Source organism: Fusarium verticillioides, chromosome 1 (assembly GCF_000149555.1).
Source record: "Fusarium verticillioides 7600 chromosome 1, whole genome shotgun sequence".
In the NCBI taxonomy this organism is placed as follows: Eukaryota; Fungi; Ascomycota; class Sordariomycetes; order Hypocreales; family Nectriaceae; genus Fusarium; species Fusarium verticillioides.
In genome coordinates this window covers 2,182,777-2,199,206 of record NC_031675.1, presented here as the reverse complement: position 1 = coordinate 2,199,206, position 16,430 = coordinate 2,182,777, and the positions used below count along the sequence as shown (strand labels likewise).

Genomic DNA, 16,430 nt, shown 5'->3' with positions numbered 1-16,430 from the left:
GAGGGACAAACTGAGCACTAGTACCTGGGCGACCGGATAGCAGCATCAGCTACGGTCCAACAGATAGTCTAGTCATAGGGTGGACTTGGACTTGAGATTCGAGTACATGAGAAGATGAAAGAATGATTTGGTCCATAGACCCAGTCGAGGAACAAAAGTGCATCGAGTCGATGACAATCGCCTATGCGTGCAGTGCGTGCGTGCGTGCGTGCAGCAGACCAATCCATACAAGGGACCGCTGCCTTACGCAGATGCTGGGCTTGACACGGTCCAACGAACGAAATGTGAGATGCTAGTGGGCTCTAATGGGGGACGGAGTCCAGGTGGGCCCTGTTTCTATTAGGGGCGTTTGAATACATCGAAATATTAATTTACTGCAATTTCCAGGCGATGAGGATCCACGTCTGAATCCGAGGAACATGAGATTTGGTGAGATCCATTCACACTACGTAGAATAAAAACAAACGGTGAATCCATTGTTTCGAATCTTGCTTCCATCCTTCACTTGTTCAGGTGCAGGTGTAGCTACCTATATGCATGTCTCCGCCAGCACAGCCCTTGAAGGATTGATTTGGGTCGTTATTAGGCACTTTTTCTGTACTAACACATCTCTCAAGACAGTTCATAGATACTATTTTTGCTTCGAGGTCTACAGTCCCCCCCCTTCAACCGCTGGATTTTTCTCAGAAAAGAACAAGAAGAAAAAAGGAGGAGGGACCAGAAACAACAATGCCATATCGTCAGCAAATATTAGGGTCCATCCCCAAGGATGTCACTGAAGCAACTTTGTGTGTGTCGTTTTCAATATGGAGTCAGAAATTACAGTACATGCCTCACCTCTCAACTAGGTTACTGTAGGACCTGTACGGAGTAGGTACGGAGTACAGTAACTATGATCCTTGACTCAAAAAGTGACAAGTCTGAACCCATGCTTGTCCACTGGGCGTTGCTGGGAATGTCTCCGCCTGAAGTCAGCCTGAGCCTCTAACTGGGAGCTGCAGCAGCACTAGGTAGGTGAATGGTCAAAGCTGGCCCTGCTTGTGCAATGGACATAGCACGGCTTATTATTGCTTTATTAGTTAGTCTCTTCAGCACCAGCACTACCTTGTACCTCACCTGACGGTGAGGTCATTCCAATCCCCAGATTCGCCCTTCAAGCCCGGAAACGAAACAGGCTAACTATCAGCAGAGAGACATAAGAGGGAGAGGAGATTTATCGTCTCACTAGAGGATCGAGGAAAGCACAGTCAGATTCCTTCTTTCACAGTACGCTACTGCCAACAACCTTGTCGTATTGGAAATTGCTATGATGAAGATCTTATCACGTGGAGGTGTGGAGGATTAGGGGGGCCACGTCCAAGAAACGCCAACACAAACCATGCACTAGACAACTGTACAGAAAATGTGTGAAGTCAAATAAGAGGGCTATATACTATGGAGGTGGATGACCTTCTTATGGCAATCGCCTTGATAGTGTGTGTAGCTATCGGTATCTGGAGATTGAGGCCAGTGTCAAAGCGATGAACTGAAATGTTGTGACGCAATACCTAACTACCTATAAATCAAAACACTCTTGTTGTGTCATCTTGCTTGCCAGCCTTTGGCTTCACGTTATGTATCGCTAGATTGGTAGTTGGATTAATGAAATAAATTAATGTTGTACGTATATATGCCATAGCTAATTGCCGGTGATAACAAAATAGAGTGAAGCCATAAAAACATTGTTCTCGTTTCAAGGTGTGCATCAGAAAAGCCAAGCCGCGCATTGCTTACCTACACGCAGTCAACCCGATCCTTGAAAAATGCTCCACAAGTTTCCCGTCAACCCCCAGTCTCATGAGCATCATATCAACCCTGGCAGCATCCTCGAGGTCTCCGGATGCTGATAGACAAGGCACGTGCAGGCTCGGCTGTGTGTGTATAGTATCTGAACGAGGTTTCAAACATTATCATCAACTATTCGACATTCTCAAGCATGCACCAGCTCCTTGAGTCTCTTCTCAATCTTCTGTCGGCCCTCAAGAGTCCTCCAAACTTCATGGGGTGCTCCATCGACGATGTCCCAGTTCTTGAGGTTCTTGGTCAACTTGGTCAGGTCTCGCTGTTTCTTCTCCCATGTGTGGCTATCCTTGATATGCTTGCCGGAGCTAATAACAACAAGCGGCGTATCCTTGTCCTGGATCTGACGGCTGGTCAGCGCATCTCGCCGAGTGAACGAACCGGCGACCAGACTCTCCTGCAGTTTGGCAAAGATGAACTTGCCATTCTGCTGAGCCGATCGTCCGTGTACTCGGTCGCGGCTTGTTCGTCCGCGGAAGATGGCACCGGGGATTCGGTCCAGACCGAGTGGGGAGATAACGCCCCAGAGCCAGAGAACGAATCCTCGGCCGGGTGATGCAACGTCGTCGAGAAGATCCTCATGTAGGGGATCGACAAGGAGCAGACCTTTGATGTGATCTCCGTGGCGGGCTGAGAAGACTCTTGAATAAATCGATCCGATTCCAGCACTTGCGAGTATCCATGGTCCGCTCTCGCCAGCACCAGCCAGTGCCTCGCCGAGGGTATCAACCACGAAGCCTGCTGATGATGGAGATGGTGCGTTATCTGACCACCCGTAGCCAGGTCGATCGGCGAAGCAGTATCGTGAAATGGAACCGTTCTTGACGGCGTTATCCGCAAAGCCCCAGAAGTCGTATTCTACGGTTCGTTCGCCGGCTTCGAACAATACAGTGGGGAGATCGTTGCCCTTGGAGTCAGTCTTGTTGCCGTGGCAGTAAACATGAATGCGGTATTTGCCGTTATCAACCGGATACAGCTTTCCTGGGTGTGGCACACCAGCGTCGAGGGCTCGTAGGATAATGGTTAAAGTGATGAGGAATACGGCCACTGACATGATGGCGTAGGCGACCGTTGAAATCATGACCTCAGACCATTCGAACAAGGTTCGTCTCGTCTCCGCCCGGCCTGTCAAGCGTTCCTCTTCCTCAGCTTTGCCCCATTTGACAGTTCGATCAACCACCAGAGTCCAGAGACTGGTGAGTAGTGCCCAGATGACAGTGGCAGCACCGACCCAGCCCTCTTCATATCGAGTCTTTTGAACGGACAAGATGAGAACCATGTCGAGGAGTATAACGCCCTATGTGTAGTGTCAGTAAGGGTGGCCAAATGCAGCAGTGTCAGTTGTGCAGACTTACAGAAATGAAGATGGCAAGAATCCTGACAGACTTGGATGGCACCTCGAAGAAAAGAAGTGTAAAGATGAGATTCGCAAGTGTCCACGTCGCGAATCCGAAAGCAAACCAAGGGCTGCCACGAGTTCCAATGCCAGGGGGCGTCACAAAAGTAGAGACAAGAAGCAGAATCCACCAAACGAGCGTTATGAGGGTAAAAGCAATTGTCAAGTATCGCAGAGCTCGGATGCTCCAGAGGTTATAGGGCGAGACTGCGGGATCATCGGGGGCAAGTAGGCCAGGCTGAGTTGAGTTGACGCGGTTTGGGAGTAGTCGAGTGTGCTCATCTGGCACAGCCTGTTCACCCTCCTCGGGGTCGTTGATACGAGCAGATCCATTTGTACCGTTTGGTCTGTCTTCGCTTGAGTCTTTTGGGGATGAGAATAGAGGCATTGTGGGAGTGGGTTTATTGCGTGTTTCTCAGTTGATCGATGGCCTCTGCTGCTGATGGATGGTCTCGGTGTAAGAGTGTATGTAGGTGAGTGGGAGGAAGATGTGAATATGAGTGAACTATTCTGTCAAAAATCAATCGCTAGTGACACATGCAATACACTATTCACGGAAAAAAGGCCCATTCAATCTCAGATGGTTCTCATAATCTCAAACTTGTCCCTGGGTACTATATAAACCCAATGGGCCAGCTGCCAACGTATCCATGATGAAGAGGCTAAAAAGTAGAATACGTCATAGGCCAGCCATTTCAGCTCCCGGATTCAACATGGCCAATCATCATCGTTAAAAGCTCACCAGGGAGTACTAGTGCGGACACAAGCTTCCGGGAGATAGAGCTTGGAGCTGAAGCTTGGCTTTTCCCCAGAACAATTGCGGTTTAACATGGCCACCTGATCAAGAGTTTAGTTTGCGTTTCCGATTGCGAAAACAGGGCAGCAATTGAGTTGGCCATCACCGGAAAGGAGGAAAATCGCAATGATGCGTCGTAAAAGGACTTGGTGAAGGATAAGGTACCTTAAGTTCCGTGCATCATTTACCATCACATGCATGCTCCAGATCATATGATGGACTTGTTGTTACAGCTTTAAATAAGTCTATTAAATAATATGTAATCACTCGGCTGCCCGAATCTTCTCGGCATTTGCCATCTTGCAAGTTACCACGCAATCATTCCGCCTGTAGTGTCGGTTGGTGTCCCCAATGGCGGTGGCACAACATCATCATAACACAATAATCAAGAATATCTCACAAAATAAATTCACTACAAGTCCACCTTGTTTCTACTGCGTCCATGGCGGTAAATACTTAATTAAAGTCCTGTTTATGAGACGTTCATATCGTTCATTGATTCAGATGATGGATACGGATGTGCCTAGTACTCTATGGACCCCGTGCTTGATTTCTCAGGTGTCTTAGAGCAATTATCACTTCTTGGTACAGTCTTCCAATTTAACTCAAGAGTAATAATGGCATCAAAGCCATACGCCCAACATTATTTATTAAATCCGTATCGTGAGCAGCAAACTGAAGAGTGACAATGAGTACGCTAGAAATTATCCACCTTCCCGCAATCGTGACAAGGTATCTCTGTATCTCTCGTTTTTGACCACATTCCATATGAACCTCTAGCATCTACGGCGGAGGAAAGTAACCAGCGTATAATCCCCAATCTCCTTATTTCATACATCGTTACACATTACCCCATTAAAAAATATTGCTTCTGACCTCAATTGTCCCAAGGAGTAACAGGGTTGTAGTCCTTGGCACTGGGGATGGTGCTGATACTACTCGAGACCGAGTGAGACGCTTGACTGAGACCTGAATATGATCGCGTCTCTTCTCGTTGCTGCCGTGCGCGCTCAAGTGCCTTCTCAGGGCTGGGTCCTCGTGTCGAAGTGATGGCGTTGTCGGGTATTTTGCCAATAGGCAAATGCAGCTTGATTGCCGCTTGAGGATCCTTCATGTCGATATTGTGCCGTCTGTATGTGTTCTTCTTTTGTTCCTTCATGGCTTGCGCTGATGGCTCAGCCACTGATAACCAATCCTTGACTTGGGTGAACCATCGTGATTTCTCCTTCCTGGACTTTCTCGTGTTTGTTGATGACATGGAAGTCCTTGGTCTATCGTTTCCACAGAGAGACGAATCATATTCAGATTGTGGGTGGCGTGGTATGAAAGCTGATGACCTGGGGCTGACAGGTGTGTCTGTGGCTGATCTGGTAGAAGATGACATGATTTGATGTATGTGAGGCTCGTAAGAACCACGAAGCTGAGCGTATTTCAACAATCAAGTTGGAAATTTGATGAATGATATGGATTAGTGGAGGGTCTTTGATGGATAGGCCAAGCGGTCGATCGGGTTAAGAGATCCAACAGCCTGTATAGGCCATAGAAGGGAGGATATGGCACCCAGTATTTTCAGGATATGCCCTGAATAAATGAATATTTTGAGAGGCCGGGCGTATCTAGATTAGGCATAGTCCTCAGCCATGTGGTGCTGGTGATCTTGGTGATGTCGCCCCTAGAGGTCTCGAGGTCGCAAGAAGTATTATCCCTTGGCGGGAATTCTGAAATCCGATACTGGCAAATGCAGGAATAGACGGAACAGCGATGATTGTGTGGCCCCAAACCTTTGGCGTTGGACGTCAACGGCGATAGTGGCAGGATGATGCAAGCGCGCGAGTCGTGCACGGCATAAATGGAAGCACTGCCGACGGCAGCTAAAGGGTCGCCAGATAGATGGAATGTCAAAAAGAACTATTGTTTCTGGAAGAAGAAGAAACAAGAAAAGGAGCGGCAAAGGAAACTATAAGAGGTATTTCTCGGGTTGAGAGGATGGTGGTCTACGATATCCAATCTTGGTCGGTCTAGGTTCTATGTCGAGCTGAAGGGCCCAACACGAAAATTACTCACTTGGGCTTCTGATTGGATGTGAGTTGCTATGAAGCCGGGATCCCTCTTGCGGGACGATACAACGGCGAGACCTTGTGGCTTTGTCTTGGTCTCTGCAGTAGTCGAAACTGTCTCCGAATGTTTGTGGGTTGGTGGCTTTGACAGCGAGTTCAACAGATGAATTTTCCCTGTAAGAAAATGATATGCTAGTGCTAAATGCCGAGGCACCGTTTGTTGATTTGGTTCTTGTCGCGAGGCCGTGTCTTAGTAAAAGGCGTCAAAGTGTAGACTATCTTCTCAACCCGAGGATACCGTTTTCAATAGCCCAAAAGTGTTAAACGCCTCTACTGACGATCATTAACCAGACCGGAAATCTGCAGCATCTCACCTTGACGTTTGGGTGGCTGGCTGGCTGGACCTTACACAGATCAAGTGGTACAGAAAAAGCAATTAATTATGCGGCATGCGGGTATTCATGGCACTCGATGTGTCGATCAGGTTGTCAAGCTTTTGAAAAGTCAACAGCCATCATCTTGATGAAGCACATGCTGAATTAAGCCTTGCTATACAAATCATTCACGAACTTAGTAGATTACCTAAGTAGGTACTTAGCTCATAATGGTGTTTGCTAACAGTGGAGAGTTCACTACTGCACGACACTAACGGAGTTGTGCTCCGTTGGCTGGAGACATTTTCGGACTGCTCTACAAAGTCCCGAGCAGAGTTTATCGTCTCCCACTTTTATTCCCGATGCCCCTGACTACATACAAGTAAGGTCTTTTACGATGGCTTGGAAGATGCCGTGTCTCGGTGCACAAAGACAAAGCCAAAGCCATCTTGGCTGGGCGCCAGGCCGCCAATGCACAAAGTCTGAGATGGCGCTCGAGCATCAAGCCAGAAGTCTGACTTTGGAGCGTCTGAGACCCGTTGTGTTCACAGGCTTTCCGGGAGCTTGGTATAATGGGTGGGAGTCGAGACCAAATGATCGACAAATCTCGGTTCAACGACGTTGAACCTAACAGGATGGATGGCTTGGCTCGCACCCGGGGGATAGAAACGTCACCCATTCTTACCTAGGTAGCCATCGAGCTGAACGTGGCAAGAGGCGAAGATACGAGTGCCCGCCCAAGTGCTCAACATGTAGCGACCAGATAATACATACGTCCTTAGACCTCAAGCCATGTTGACCTGAGAAAGGCCTCTGATTTGACCTCCATAGGTACTAACTCTGACACCCTCCTTATTATTCAACTCTTTAAAGCTATTCTTCTTTCTTTTATGCGCTGATACAGTCAAAAAGACCAAAGAATCGCCTCCCTTCTCACATCTTCATAGCTGAGACATTACATCTCTCGAGTCTCGAGGGAATAACAATCAATTTCAGCCTGTAAGGCATATAGACGTATGACAAGAGCTCGTCATTTTGATTCTGTGAGACCATATCCCTCTGAAGAAAGAAAGAAAGAAAGAAAGAAAGAAAGAAAGAAAAAAGCGTGCCCTGCAGCAAAAATAGCCGGCTTGTCCCTGTTCATTTGTGTCTGTGCCTTTGGAGAAACGAATATGAGGTGAATGTCTCAGATGGCCAAATTATAGGATGGTCTGTGCTTCCTCGCATCGGAGCTGGCGCAAGATCTTGTCCGATCGTTAACTAATTATGGAGATCTCTCGACAGGGTTCATCCTAGCCATCAATAAGGTATCCATCACAGTTTTAAGGTCGCTGTGGTCCACTCTTTTGCTGATGCACCGAGACACAGGCTCACTGGGCAGCTGGGCTGAGGTTGAGAAGCTTACAAACCTCACGATGCCCTAGTAACTCTCCTGAAAACAAACCTACTCGTCACATTCATGCGCTTTGGTCTCGATATGTATCTGTGCATAGTTGCACTGGCTTAACCCTTTCACGATTCTTCAGCAACAGAAATAGACCGCTACCTATGTATGTACATACATGTAGGTATGCATCCATCTGACGTTACATCCAAAAGCCGCTCCTTTCCTTACCTTACCTTATTAGTTAATCAGACTTGGCTGATGACCCCGCCATAAGCTGCTTCTTCAGAGGGGTCACGACAGCCCGATTACCTAGGTTGTTGAGACACCTGACATCCGTTCCATGTCCTGGGCTGCTTTCACCAAGCGTCCCGATCCCGTCCCGTCCACTTCTCTTCTCACTTCCCTCATTTTCGGTCCTGTGTCCCACGCCTTTGTTCCTATTGGACCATTCGCACTTCCTCCTCCGCCGTCATCCGGAGCTCTCTCCTTCGGTGCCTACCTTAGGTAGCTCACGCTCAACTTCCGCAAGAGCTTACACCTTTGTCAGAGTCAACAAAAGCAATTTCTCCAGCGGCGCAACTCGATCATGCCCGCCCTCACAATCAACGCCGACAACCCTCCAAGCAATAATCCCCCTTCTCCGACCCGACCGCCTGTTTCCCCCATCACACCTCCCTTGCGTCCTACCCAACGCCCTACCCAACGCCCCGCGACTGAAGCTACAAGCGCAACCGCAAGCTCCGGCGCCGGTGGTCGTCCAAGCCTTACACATTCACAGCCCGACCAGGCTGCGATACCACCGCCTGCACCTCAACCAATTGCCTTTGATTCCAACCCAGACGTCATTGCGCTCAAGTCGGCGATTTCCATTCTACAAATTCAGCGACAGCGCGCCACTGCCGACATCCAGGTCCTCAATCGCGCAAAAGACGAAGCCGTCCAGGACCCTGAAGCTTTCATAAAAGACCTTGTCGCAGGCAAGATCAACGCGCCTGCAGATGATAGCGACAGCGACAGCGACGATGAAGATACACCGATGAGTGGTCAGGACATCGGCAATCAGCAAGACCCCGGTGAAGGGTCCTCCAAGCAGCGCATCGCTACCCAGCCACCAGCATGGACGAATCTTCCCCAGCCGCAAAATGTGGTTCGCTGCCCGCCCATCAACTGGTCGCAATACGCTGTGGTCGGTGACTCCCTCGACAAACTTCACAACGAACAAGTCACGCGTCCCAACCAGGGTACACCAGCAACGATTGGCGCAAACGGCATGTACGAATTCAGAGGTGAAGGGAAGCAAGAGAGGTACCAAGGTGTGGCGGCGCCCTATAACCCAACCCAGGAGCGTCTAAACAAGAAGCCCAAGAGTAGGAGGTCATGAGAAACGATAGCACCATGAGTTACGAAAGAAATCGCATACACAGATTCGAAACATTGTCTTTTGACGGAAATCTTGATGCAATGGATACATTATATTCAAATATCGGCGTTAGAGGATAGATGGATGGCGTTTCATAGAGTGCAAACAACTATGCCGATCACTTATTCTGGTAACCGTGTAATATCTGAGCCTCTCAATCAACCTTGTGTTTGAAGAAAGCATCTTCATTATAGGAAGGTCTGCGGTCTCGTATTCCAAAATCAAAAGTAAATCGATAGCTTTTCACTGGGGCAAGGAAATAGAGTGACTTGGTATCTCATATATCTAGTGGCCTTGTGTTGATTGTGCCACACGTATCACAACCTGGTCACGGCAAATCAAGTCAACTGCATTTTAAAGAAATCGTCCAATCCTCAGACCATGTCATTTCAGCATAAACCACAGGCTCCCAACGCCATGTAAATCAGATCAATGCCCCTGATGTTGGCCCAGTACGCCCCATGATGTTTTCATCTAAAATCCTAGTATTAAGCCTGACGGAGCATGCGAGTTACTCTGGGAAGTCCCTGTAAATGTCGATTAGCTTGCGCGTAGAATGACTGAAGGATCTTGATTAGGTACTGACTCCATGCTCTGCTGTACGGATCGGCGAAGACGTCGGTTGTACTTCTTCTTGTCGTCTGGGCTTCCTCCCCAGTACATTTTGGTCGCTTCCGGGTTCACAATTTTGCGTGGGTCATAGGCTGGCTCGTCATCTTCAAGTATCGCAAAGATGGCATCAATATGGGATCGTACATCTTCCCTTTTCATAGGGTTCGGAGTGTAGCATGCTGTACCATCTGTAGCGATGTGGTGGTGAAAGATCTTGGTCTCGAACTTGACACGAGGTTGCTCTTCAGGGAAACGGACGCTGAAGTTCATTTTGATTCTGAACAGACCACCGTCGAGGTTGGTCATAGGGCGCCCGAAGTAGGTTATTACCCAGACGAAGGGGTTCTCGTTCTCGAGAAAAACGTCATGCGGCATGTCGCCTCGCTTGAATACTTCGACAACCTGCTCAAACTGATGCTGAAGGTTAACAGCAACAGTTGTCTCCTTCTTCTTAGCTTCTAGGCCCTCAGCGGCCCATTTCTCAGGCTCCGCGTCGATAGCAGCCTTGATGGCATGCAGGCGGCTGCTGAGCTCGGGATAATTGAATTTCCCATCCATTGAGTTGTTTCCTGGCGACTCAAACGGCATTCTCGTAAAAGGCTGGTTGGGCTTGGTCTCTGATTTGCCTTTTTCGATCGCAGCGAGGTATGATTCGTAATACCAAAGAAAGCGGCGTTTGCACAGATCTCTAAAAGGCTCAAAGGGGACGGTAGCCTCGTCAATGTCATCATCGTCCATCTCATTCGCTCCTGGAAGACTGTGCAACTGGGTGCCACTGGTGCCCATTCCGAGGTAGCCTTCCAGACGTTGGATGACACTGATACGTAGTGTCTCGTGTCGAATCTACCAGGGTTAGAGGGGTTCTGTAATTTGAAATGGCAACAGACCTTTTGGATATAGTCCTTTTGGTTTTTCTTGTCGCTTTCATCATTAGCATCCTCGAAGCCCGGTTCGTTTTCGTATGGGTTAGATGATAGGAGACTTTGGATGGATAATAAGATTGATTCAAGTCCTTGCGCAGATGACCACTCCTCTCCACGCTCACCACGCCATGTTCTAGCCATTGTCAGTTCAACCGCCTAGTCTTTGACACAATTATAATACCCTAGAATTGACCTGACCGTGTTAGCGCATGAGTATAGTGAAGTAGCAATGTCTGATTACTTACAGACAGACTTTCCCGTTGCTGTATACATTGGGGTTGAAGCGACAACGTCCCCCGTTTGTGGTGACACAGATTACACTCGGGGATTTGGAAGGATACTCTGTCACCGAAGATGAGACTAAGCTTTGTCCTGGTACGGGGGGGGGGCTTTACCTTTGTGGAACCGAATGGCAAACTGTCGAGTTGAATCAGCCTATCTTCACGTAGACAAGGATAAATGCAGCGCTCACGACATACCTCGAAAAACCCAAATTCATAGGGAGTCTCATGGGGACCCATGATCAGGGCCTTTACATTGCGAACATCGATGTCGCGACATGCTACGGCGAGCGCTGTAATAAAAGGCAGTCGCGCGGTCAGTTTCTTCTTTCGAATGCGCGGTATATGCTATTTGGCAAATGCGACATACACAAGTCACAGTTCTTCTGGATGTCACCCAGCTCCTTGGCATAGTGTTAGTATCTCAAAGGTGGAATCGTGAACGAAGGGATGGGAATGCCAGCGAATGCGGGGCAGCGAACCTTGGAGATGCGAATGATAGACTGGTCCATGGCGCCTCGTATGTTGCAGTCTAAATGTTGATGTTTGAGGACGGGCGCTGACTGCAGAGTGCGACGCACATGGACAAGTTGCTTCCAAGTGTGAGGTTATTGGTGTGAATGCTTTGAAGTTTTGGGTGGTGGTTGTCAAGTTATTAAGGTAAAGGTAAGTGAGGTGAAGTATAAAGTAATAAGGTAATGTAAGGGTAGACGTTGGAGTCTCAAGGTGGGTAGGTAGGTTGTGTGAGCAGCTATCAATCATTAAGACCGTAGGAGGAAAGTGGGGGAAACGGGAAGCTCATCAGGGCTGGCAGTGACCACCTATCAACAGACAACAAAAGTTTAACCTGCCTATTAATGCCGTATCTACCTAGTTCTGAACCTAAAGACGACTCCTATTGCCTACTAAGTAGGTACTGTAGGTACTAAAAGATTAGTGAAGTGACCAAAGGTGAGTAGGGATGTTTGTTGTGTATCAAGGAAATGCTGTTGCTATTAATCACTTTGTTCTCCTTCGCAGCTATTTACGGCCTTTTTACAGCAATCAGGATAAATATTTGTAATTCCCACAGCAAGTAAACACCAATCCAGCACCTACCTACTCCTACCACAAGTAGCTATGTTCAGTGTCTTGCATTTTCCTAGACAAGCGTTCCTAATCATCATCATGTAAGGTGGATCGTTGTCTGCTGGAACGAGCTTTAGCTGTCTCTGAGATATATCATGGGTTTGCTGGTCAAGGCCGCGTATCCTAACAAATAACGGGATAAGTGAAAACTGATGCCAACTTCCAAGTATAATCACTCCATCGGTTCTTCTGGTTCTCTCTCCCCTCCCTCTTGTCAGTGAAGTTGGGCGACATGTCTGAGTAGGTAGGTAGGTATTTGGTTGATTGCGTGAAATCTAAGTAAGAGCCAGAGAATACAGAGTGTGTACATATGTTGCAAAAACATGGCTTCTTATTTCGGCATTATTTTGCTTGCTTTCTGTATGAAAGAAAACTAACAGAAATACCCATAAGAAATGTAAAACTGTAAGTAGCAAATGCATAAAATACACACTTGAAATCCTGAGCGCCAACAATGATCATTTACATTAACCCATGGAGCTACCTAAGTACCTTACCCTGGAGCTCAAAGAGGTGGGCCCGGCCGGGTGTTGCCTTACGGAAGTGCTGTGACTGTGGTTGCCAATGGTGACGCGCTGCGCGTTTCTTTAACGCGTAAATTGGTTTTCCTTGGCTCCCATTAACGCAAGTCGGTGATTTTATATCACCATTTCGCACGCTGGTATCTTCCGCCCTCACCTACAAGCTCGGCCACAGGCAGTCCGACAAGCCAGTATATAATTGAATCAAGATGGCAAGCTTCTTTGACCTCAAGGCCAGAAAGGCAGCAGCGGCAGCCAACGGTAACGCCGACCAGAAGCAAGATAAACCTCCAAATGCTCGAACTCAACCCTGGGTCGAGAAATAGTACGTGAAATTCGAAATGCAATACATCACTCGAGGCTTAACACAACCAGCCGGCCAAAGACACTCAGCGATGTTACTGCTCAAGATCATACCGTTGATGTGCTCCAAAGGACACTGCAGTCCTCCAACGTACATTACCCCCTTGCTCTGAAGTGCAAGAAGCTTCAATACTAATACTTCAAAGCTCCCTCACATGCTGTTTTACGGGCCTCCCGGGACAGGCAAAACTTCGACAGTTCTGGCACTCGCCAAGGAACTATACGGTCCCGATATGATCAAATCGAGAGTCCTCGAGCTCAATGCCTCCGACGAGCGTGGCATCTCTATCGTCCGAGAAAAGGTCAAGAACTTTGCGCGAATGCAATTGACCAACCCGCCCCCCGGCTACAAGGACAAATACCCTTGCCCTCCCTTCAAGATTATTATCCTCGACGAGGCCGATTCCATGACACAAGATGCCCAAAGCGCACTGCGACGAACCATGGAAACATACAGCAAGATTACTCGATTCTGTCTCATTTGCAATTATGTGACTCGAATCATCGACCCGCTTGCTAGTCGATGCAGCAAATTTCGTTTCAAGAGTCTCGATCAGAGCAATGCAAAGAAGCGACTGGAGGAGATTGCAGAGAAGGAGGGCGTGCCACTCGAGGACGGCGCTGTTGATGCACTCATCAAGTGCAGCGAGGGTGATCTTCGAAAAGCCATTACTTTCTTGCAAAGTGCTGCTCGACTTGTTAGCGCCAATGCCCCCGACAAGGAGGGTGAGGGTGAGGAGGTGATGGATGTGGACAAGAAGGCGGTCACAGTCAAGATTGTTGAGGACATTGCTGGTGTCATTCCGGACACGACCATCGATGATCTCGTCAAAGCAATACGTCCGAAGAAGTCAGGATCCTCCTACCAGACCATTTCGGACGTCGTTGAGAAACTAGTTGCAGATGGCTGGAGCGCAGGTCAAGTGGTCAACCAAGTAAGTTTTATCCTTTGTATCACCGAACTGCTGCTGATAACTCCCGTGACAGCTCTACCAAACCTTGACATACGACGAGACGATACCCGATGCACAGAAAAACAAGATCGTGTTGGTTTTCTCAGAAGTTGACAAGCGATTAGTAGATGGAGCAGATGAGCATCTCTCTATCCTCGACCTGTCAGTGAGGATATCGACCATCATGTCGAGGAAGTGAGCTATCGGCTCTGTATCTAGTGTGCTGCATCAAGAGATGAGGGACGGATTCATGGTTATAAATGGGTTGGCGTTTTAAACTGGCTCGATATCACCGGACATCTATTGTACTTGTCGCTGTTATTCTAATCCTGAGCTGCGTCTCCCTGACCAATTAATCCGAGGTTACCTTGCAGAATAGACCAGGCATCTCTCGGCCCCGTGATTCTCTTCTCTGTATGCCTTCTCGCCTTGCTTGGGGATTTGGGACCTGCCTCAAGCCAAACGTCATCCTCTGTTGTATCGGCCTGTGTTTCTGCTTCCTCCGCCGCCTCGTCCTGACCCAAAAGCTGGTCAATCTCCTGTAGAGTCTGCATTGAATTTTCCAACGCAAGCTGTCCACCCTCAATCTGCTCTGCCACATTTTCTAGCGTAGTAATCTTGGTCGAATCTGCAGCGAGAACCCAAGGTTGTACCTTGCCTGTCAGTCCTGAGCGTTCGTCTGAAGCAAGGAACTCTCCCAGTCCAGACCTCCTCCGAGACCTTGGTGCCACCGATTGAGATGGGAGCAGTTGACTTTCTTCTTCCAAGTGACTGAGCGACTGACAGTTATCTTTGATTTCTTTCCCGAGTGTCGTATTTACATGTGCTTTTTGTGTTATTATGGCCCTCTGCTTTTTGGAAAGGGCAAGGAGAGTCTCGATGTATGGGGTCAGGAGATAGGTACTTGATGCAGGTTCTGGTTCCTCAACTTGTTGCTTGGTGGAGGAGGGTGCCAGAACAGGAACAGCCGAGGACTCGAATCGTCCACCAGCAGAAGCGAGGAGGGACCGCCTCGTTGCAAGATAAGAGGCGTACTTTTCTTTGATGGTGCTGAGATGGTCGTTTATCGTCGCTTGGTCCGCTGTTGATTGGCTATGCCCCTTGGAGCCGTCCTCATCCCCATCCTCATCCCCTGATGCCTTGCTCAACTCTGTCTCAATCCAATTGATAAGCTCATTCCTTGTTGTGTTGAGAGCATGTAGTCTGATCCCATTGCTGATGACATCCGGTATGCTCTGAGCATTTGCTCTTGTTTCTCGAAGTAACTGCTCCTCTCGTCGCAGAAGGAGTTTAGCCCTCAAGACCGTCTTTTCAAGCTGTGCCACTTGTTCTGTCAGGTCCGTCTTCTTGACACTCTGTTGTGCGACAAGACTGTTCACCACCTCTTTTGGAACACTCGGTAGACTGGTAGCATCATGAAAAACATCTTCAGGGTCTAGATATTCAGGAGCAGCGGCTGGCTTTTGCATGAGCGAGTCCAGGTGAGCTTGGACGGCTGTAAGTCGCGCTTGTTTCGCCTGGAGCTTCAGAAGTGAGACCTGCTCTTCCAGTAGCTCATTGCTGGATGAGAGGTCTTTGGCCAATGACGAGGAGGGAAGATTAGATTGGGCAGCATCTTCGTACTTTCGACAGGCATCAACATTTGCCTTTAGAGCCTCAATGTACTCCCTGTAGATTCCCTTCGAACTTGAATCCAGAGTTACGTCGCGAGTTGGATCTGCCAAAGACACAGGCTTTTTGACTGGGCCATCATGAGAACATGTTCCGAGATGAAGAGCCAAAACTCGCCGAATGTAGTTCACTTGTTCCCGTGGCTTGATATATGGATCAAGTGTCTTCTGGAATGTCACAGCGGTCTCAGAAGATTTTGCCATTGTGAATCATAGTTTGTCGGTGAAGAAATCCCTGGCCTAACTTAGGTTTGTTGCTCTGGTCTCGGTGAAAGTAAATAGACGAAATATGTTAGTCCATGGGCAGCTCAGACTGTGCTGAGGTGTGGCTAGTGTTACCCCTGAACCAACAACGGGGTCACTACATAATAAATTGTAATCATGAAATATCTCTTTACATTATAGTCAGAGTCTATACGCCGAAATGATTTCCTTTATAGTCTTATTATAATCACTCAAATCTACAAGTATAACGAAGTATAAATTATGAAATAAGCTCTGGCCCCATATGCATTTGCGCCACACAAGCTCTTATCCGAACCCGGCCTAGCGTAGTAGCCTGCTAGGCTGAGATCCGAAATTTACGATCGCGACTTGAACTTCCAAACCTTGAGACAACTACAAATCTTTTCAAAACGACTGCGCACCAATCGCAGACCTCAGCGTACCCAGGCAACGGCTATCTATCTGAATCAAGCGCGTCGGTGGCA

At 48.2% G+C, this 16,430-nt stretch overlaps 6 protein-coding genes across 8 annotated transcripts; 2 read left to right on the top strand and 4 right to left on the bottom strand.

Annotated features, from left to right (window-relative positions):
- Positions 1 to 1,610: 1,610 nt before the first annotated feature.
- FVEG_01332 (hypothetical protein) lies at positions 1,611 to 3,888 on the bottom strand. Its single transcript, XM_018888254.1, has 2 exons — positions 3,195 to 3,888; positions 1,611 to 3,136 (listed from the first exon to the last, which is right to left on the bottom strand). Exons 1-2 carry the CDS (start codon positions 3,621 to 3,623, stop codon positions 1,970 to 1,972), a joined length of 1,596 nt encoding a protein of 531 aa, XP_018744128.1. The 5' UTR covers positions 3,624 to 3,888; the 3' UTR covers positions 1,611 to 1,969.
- Positions 3,889 to 4,586: 698 nt separating this feature from the next.
- On the bottom strand, positions 4,587 to 6,592 carry FVEG_01333 (hypothetical protein). The gene has a single exon (XM_018888255.1). The coding sequence runs from the start codon at positions 5,413 to 5,415 to the stop codon at positions 4,909 to 4,911; it is 507 nt and encodes a 168-aa protein (XP_018744129.1). The 5' UTR covers positions 5,416 to 6,592; the 3' UTR covers positions 4,587 to 4,908.
- A 1,289-nt stretch (positions 6,593 to 7,881) lies between these two features.
- FVEG_01334 (hypothetical protein) lies at positions 7,882 to 9,614 on the top strand. The gene is made up of 2 exons (XM_018888256.1): positions 7,882 to 8,030; positions 8,091 to 9,614. The coding sequence occupies exon 2, from the start codon at positions 8,436 to 8,438 to the stop codon at positions 9,228 to 9,230; it is 795 nt and encodes a 264-aa protein (XP_018744130.1). The 5' UTR covers positions 7,882 to 8,030; positions 8,091 to 8,435; the 3' UTR covers positions 9,231 to 9,614.
- Positions 9,419 to 11,838, bottom strand: FVEG_01335 (hypothetical protein). Of its 2 annotated transcripts, XM_018888257.1 has the most exons (9): positions 11,568 to 11,838; positions 11,456 to 11,489; positions 11,284 to 11,378; positions 11,200 to 11,221; positions 11,050 to 11,146; positions 10,986 to 10,997; positions 10,769 to 10,937; positions 9,856 to 10,724; positions 9,419 to 9,796 (listed from the first exon to the last, which is right to left on the bottom strand). In XM_018888257.1, exons 1-9 carry the CDS (start codon positions 11,595 to 11,597, stop codon positions 9,781 to 9,783), a joined length of 1,344 nt encoding a protein of 447 aa, XP_018744131.1. In that variant the 5' UTR covers positions 11,598 to 11,838; the 3' UTR covers positions 9,419 to 9,780. The 2 variants fall into 2 exon arrangements, with proteins under 2 accessions (XP_018744131.1, XP_018744132.1); XM_018888258.1 differs by lacking the exons at positions 11,456 to 11,489; positions 11,568 to 11,838 and having other exon boundaries at positions 11,284 to 11,455.
- Positions 11,839 to 12,784: 946 nt separating this feature from the next.
- On the top strand, positions 12,785 to 14,473 carry FVEG_01336 (replication factor C subunit 2). Of its 2 annotated transcripts, XM_018888259.1 has the most exons (4): positions 12,785 to 13,059; positions 13,110 to 13,188; positions 13,244 to 14,032; positions 14,085 to 14,473. In XM_018888259.1, the coding sequence occupies exons 1-4, from the start codon at positions 12,944 to 12,946 to the stop codon at positions 14,247 to 14,249; spliced, it is 1,149 nt and encodes a 382-aa protein (XP_018744133.1). In that variant the 5' UTR covers positions 12,785 to 12,943; the 3' UTR covers positions 14,250 to 14,473. The 2 variants fall into 2 exon arrangements, with proteins under 2 accessions (XP_018744133.1, XP_018744134.1); XM_018888260.1 differs by having other exon boundaries at positions 13,110 to 14,032.
- FVEG_01337 (hypothetical protein) lies at positions 14,265 to 16,248 on the bottom strand. Its single transcript, XM_018888261.1, has one exon. It carries the CDS (start codon positions 15,922 to 15,924, stop codon positions 14,374 to 14,376), a length of 1,551 nt encoding a protein of 516 aa, XP_018744135.1. The 5' UTR covers positions 15,925 to 16,248; the 3' UTR covers positions 14,265 to 14,373.
- Between the last annotated feature and the right edge of the window lie 182 nt (positions 16,249 to 16,430).

Bases quoted from the DNA above. Each gene is read 5' to 3' on its own strand.
- FVEG_01332 (XM_018888254.1), bottom strand. From the start codon at position 3,623: ATGCCTCTATTCTCATCCCCAAAAGACTCAAGCGAAGACAGACCAAAC. The intron at 3,137-3,194 runs GTAAGTCTGCAC...CACTACACATAG, and splicing joins TTCTTGCCATCTTCATTTCT to GGCGTTATACTCCTCGACAT.
- FVEG_01333 (XM_018888255.1), bottom strand. From the start codon at position 5,415: ATGTCATCTTCTACCAGATCAGCCACAGACACACCTGTCAGCCCCAGG.
- FVEG_01334 (XM_018888256.1), top strand. From the start codon at position 8,436: ATGCCCGCCCTCACAATCAACGCCGACAACCCTCCAAGCAATAATCCC.
- FVEG_01335 (XM_018888257.1), bottom strand. From the start codon at position 11,597: ATGGACCAGTCTATCATTCGCATCTCCAAG. The intron at 11,490-11,567 runs GTTCGCTGCCCC...CACTATGCCAAG, and splicing joins CTATCATTCGCATCTCCAAG to GAGCTGGGTGACATCCAGAA. The intron at 11,147-11,199 runs GTAAAGCCCCCC...CTTCGGTGACAG, and splicing joins TGCCATTCGGTTCCACAAAG to AGTATCCTTCCAAATCCCCG.
- FVEG_01336 (XM_018888259.1), top strand. From the start codon at position 12,944: ATGGCAAGCTTCTTTGACCTCAAGGCCAGAAAGGCAGCAGCGGCAGCC. The intron at 13,060-13,109 runs GTACGTGAAATT...TAACACAACCAG, and splicing joins CAACCCTGGGTCGAGAAATA to CCGGCCAAAGACACTCAGCG. The intron at 13,189-13,243 runs GTACATTACCCC...AATACTTCAAAG, and splicing joins GGACACTGCAGTCCTCCAAC to CTCCCTCACATGCTGTTTTA.
- FVEG_01337 (XM_018888261.1), bottom strand. From the start codon at position 15,924: ATGGCAAAATCTTCTGAGACCGCTGTGACATTCCAGAAGACACTTGAT.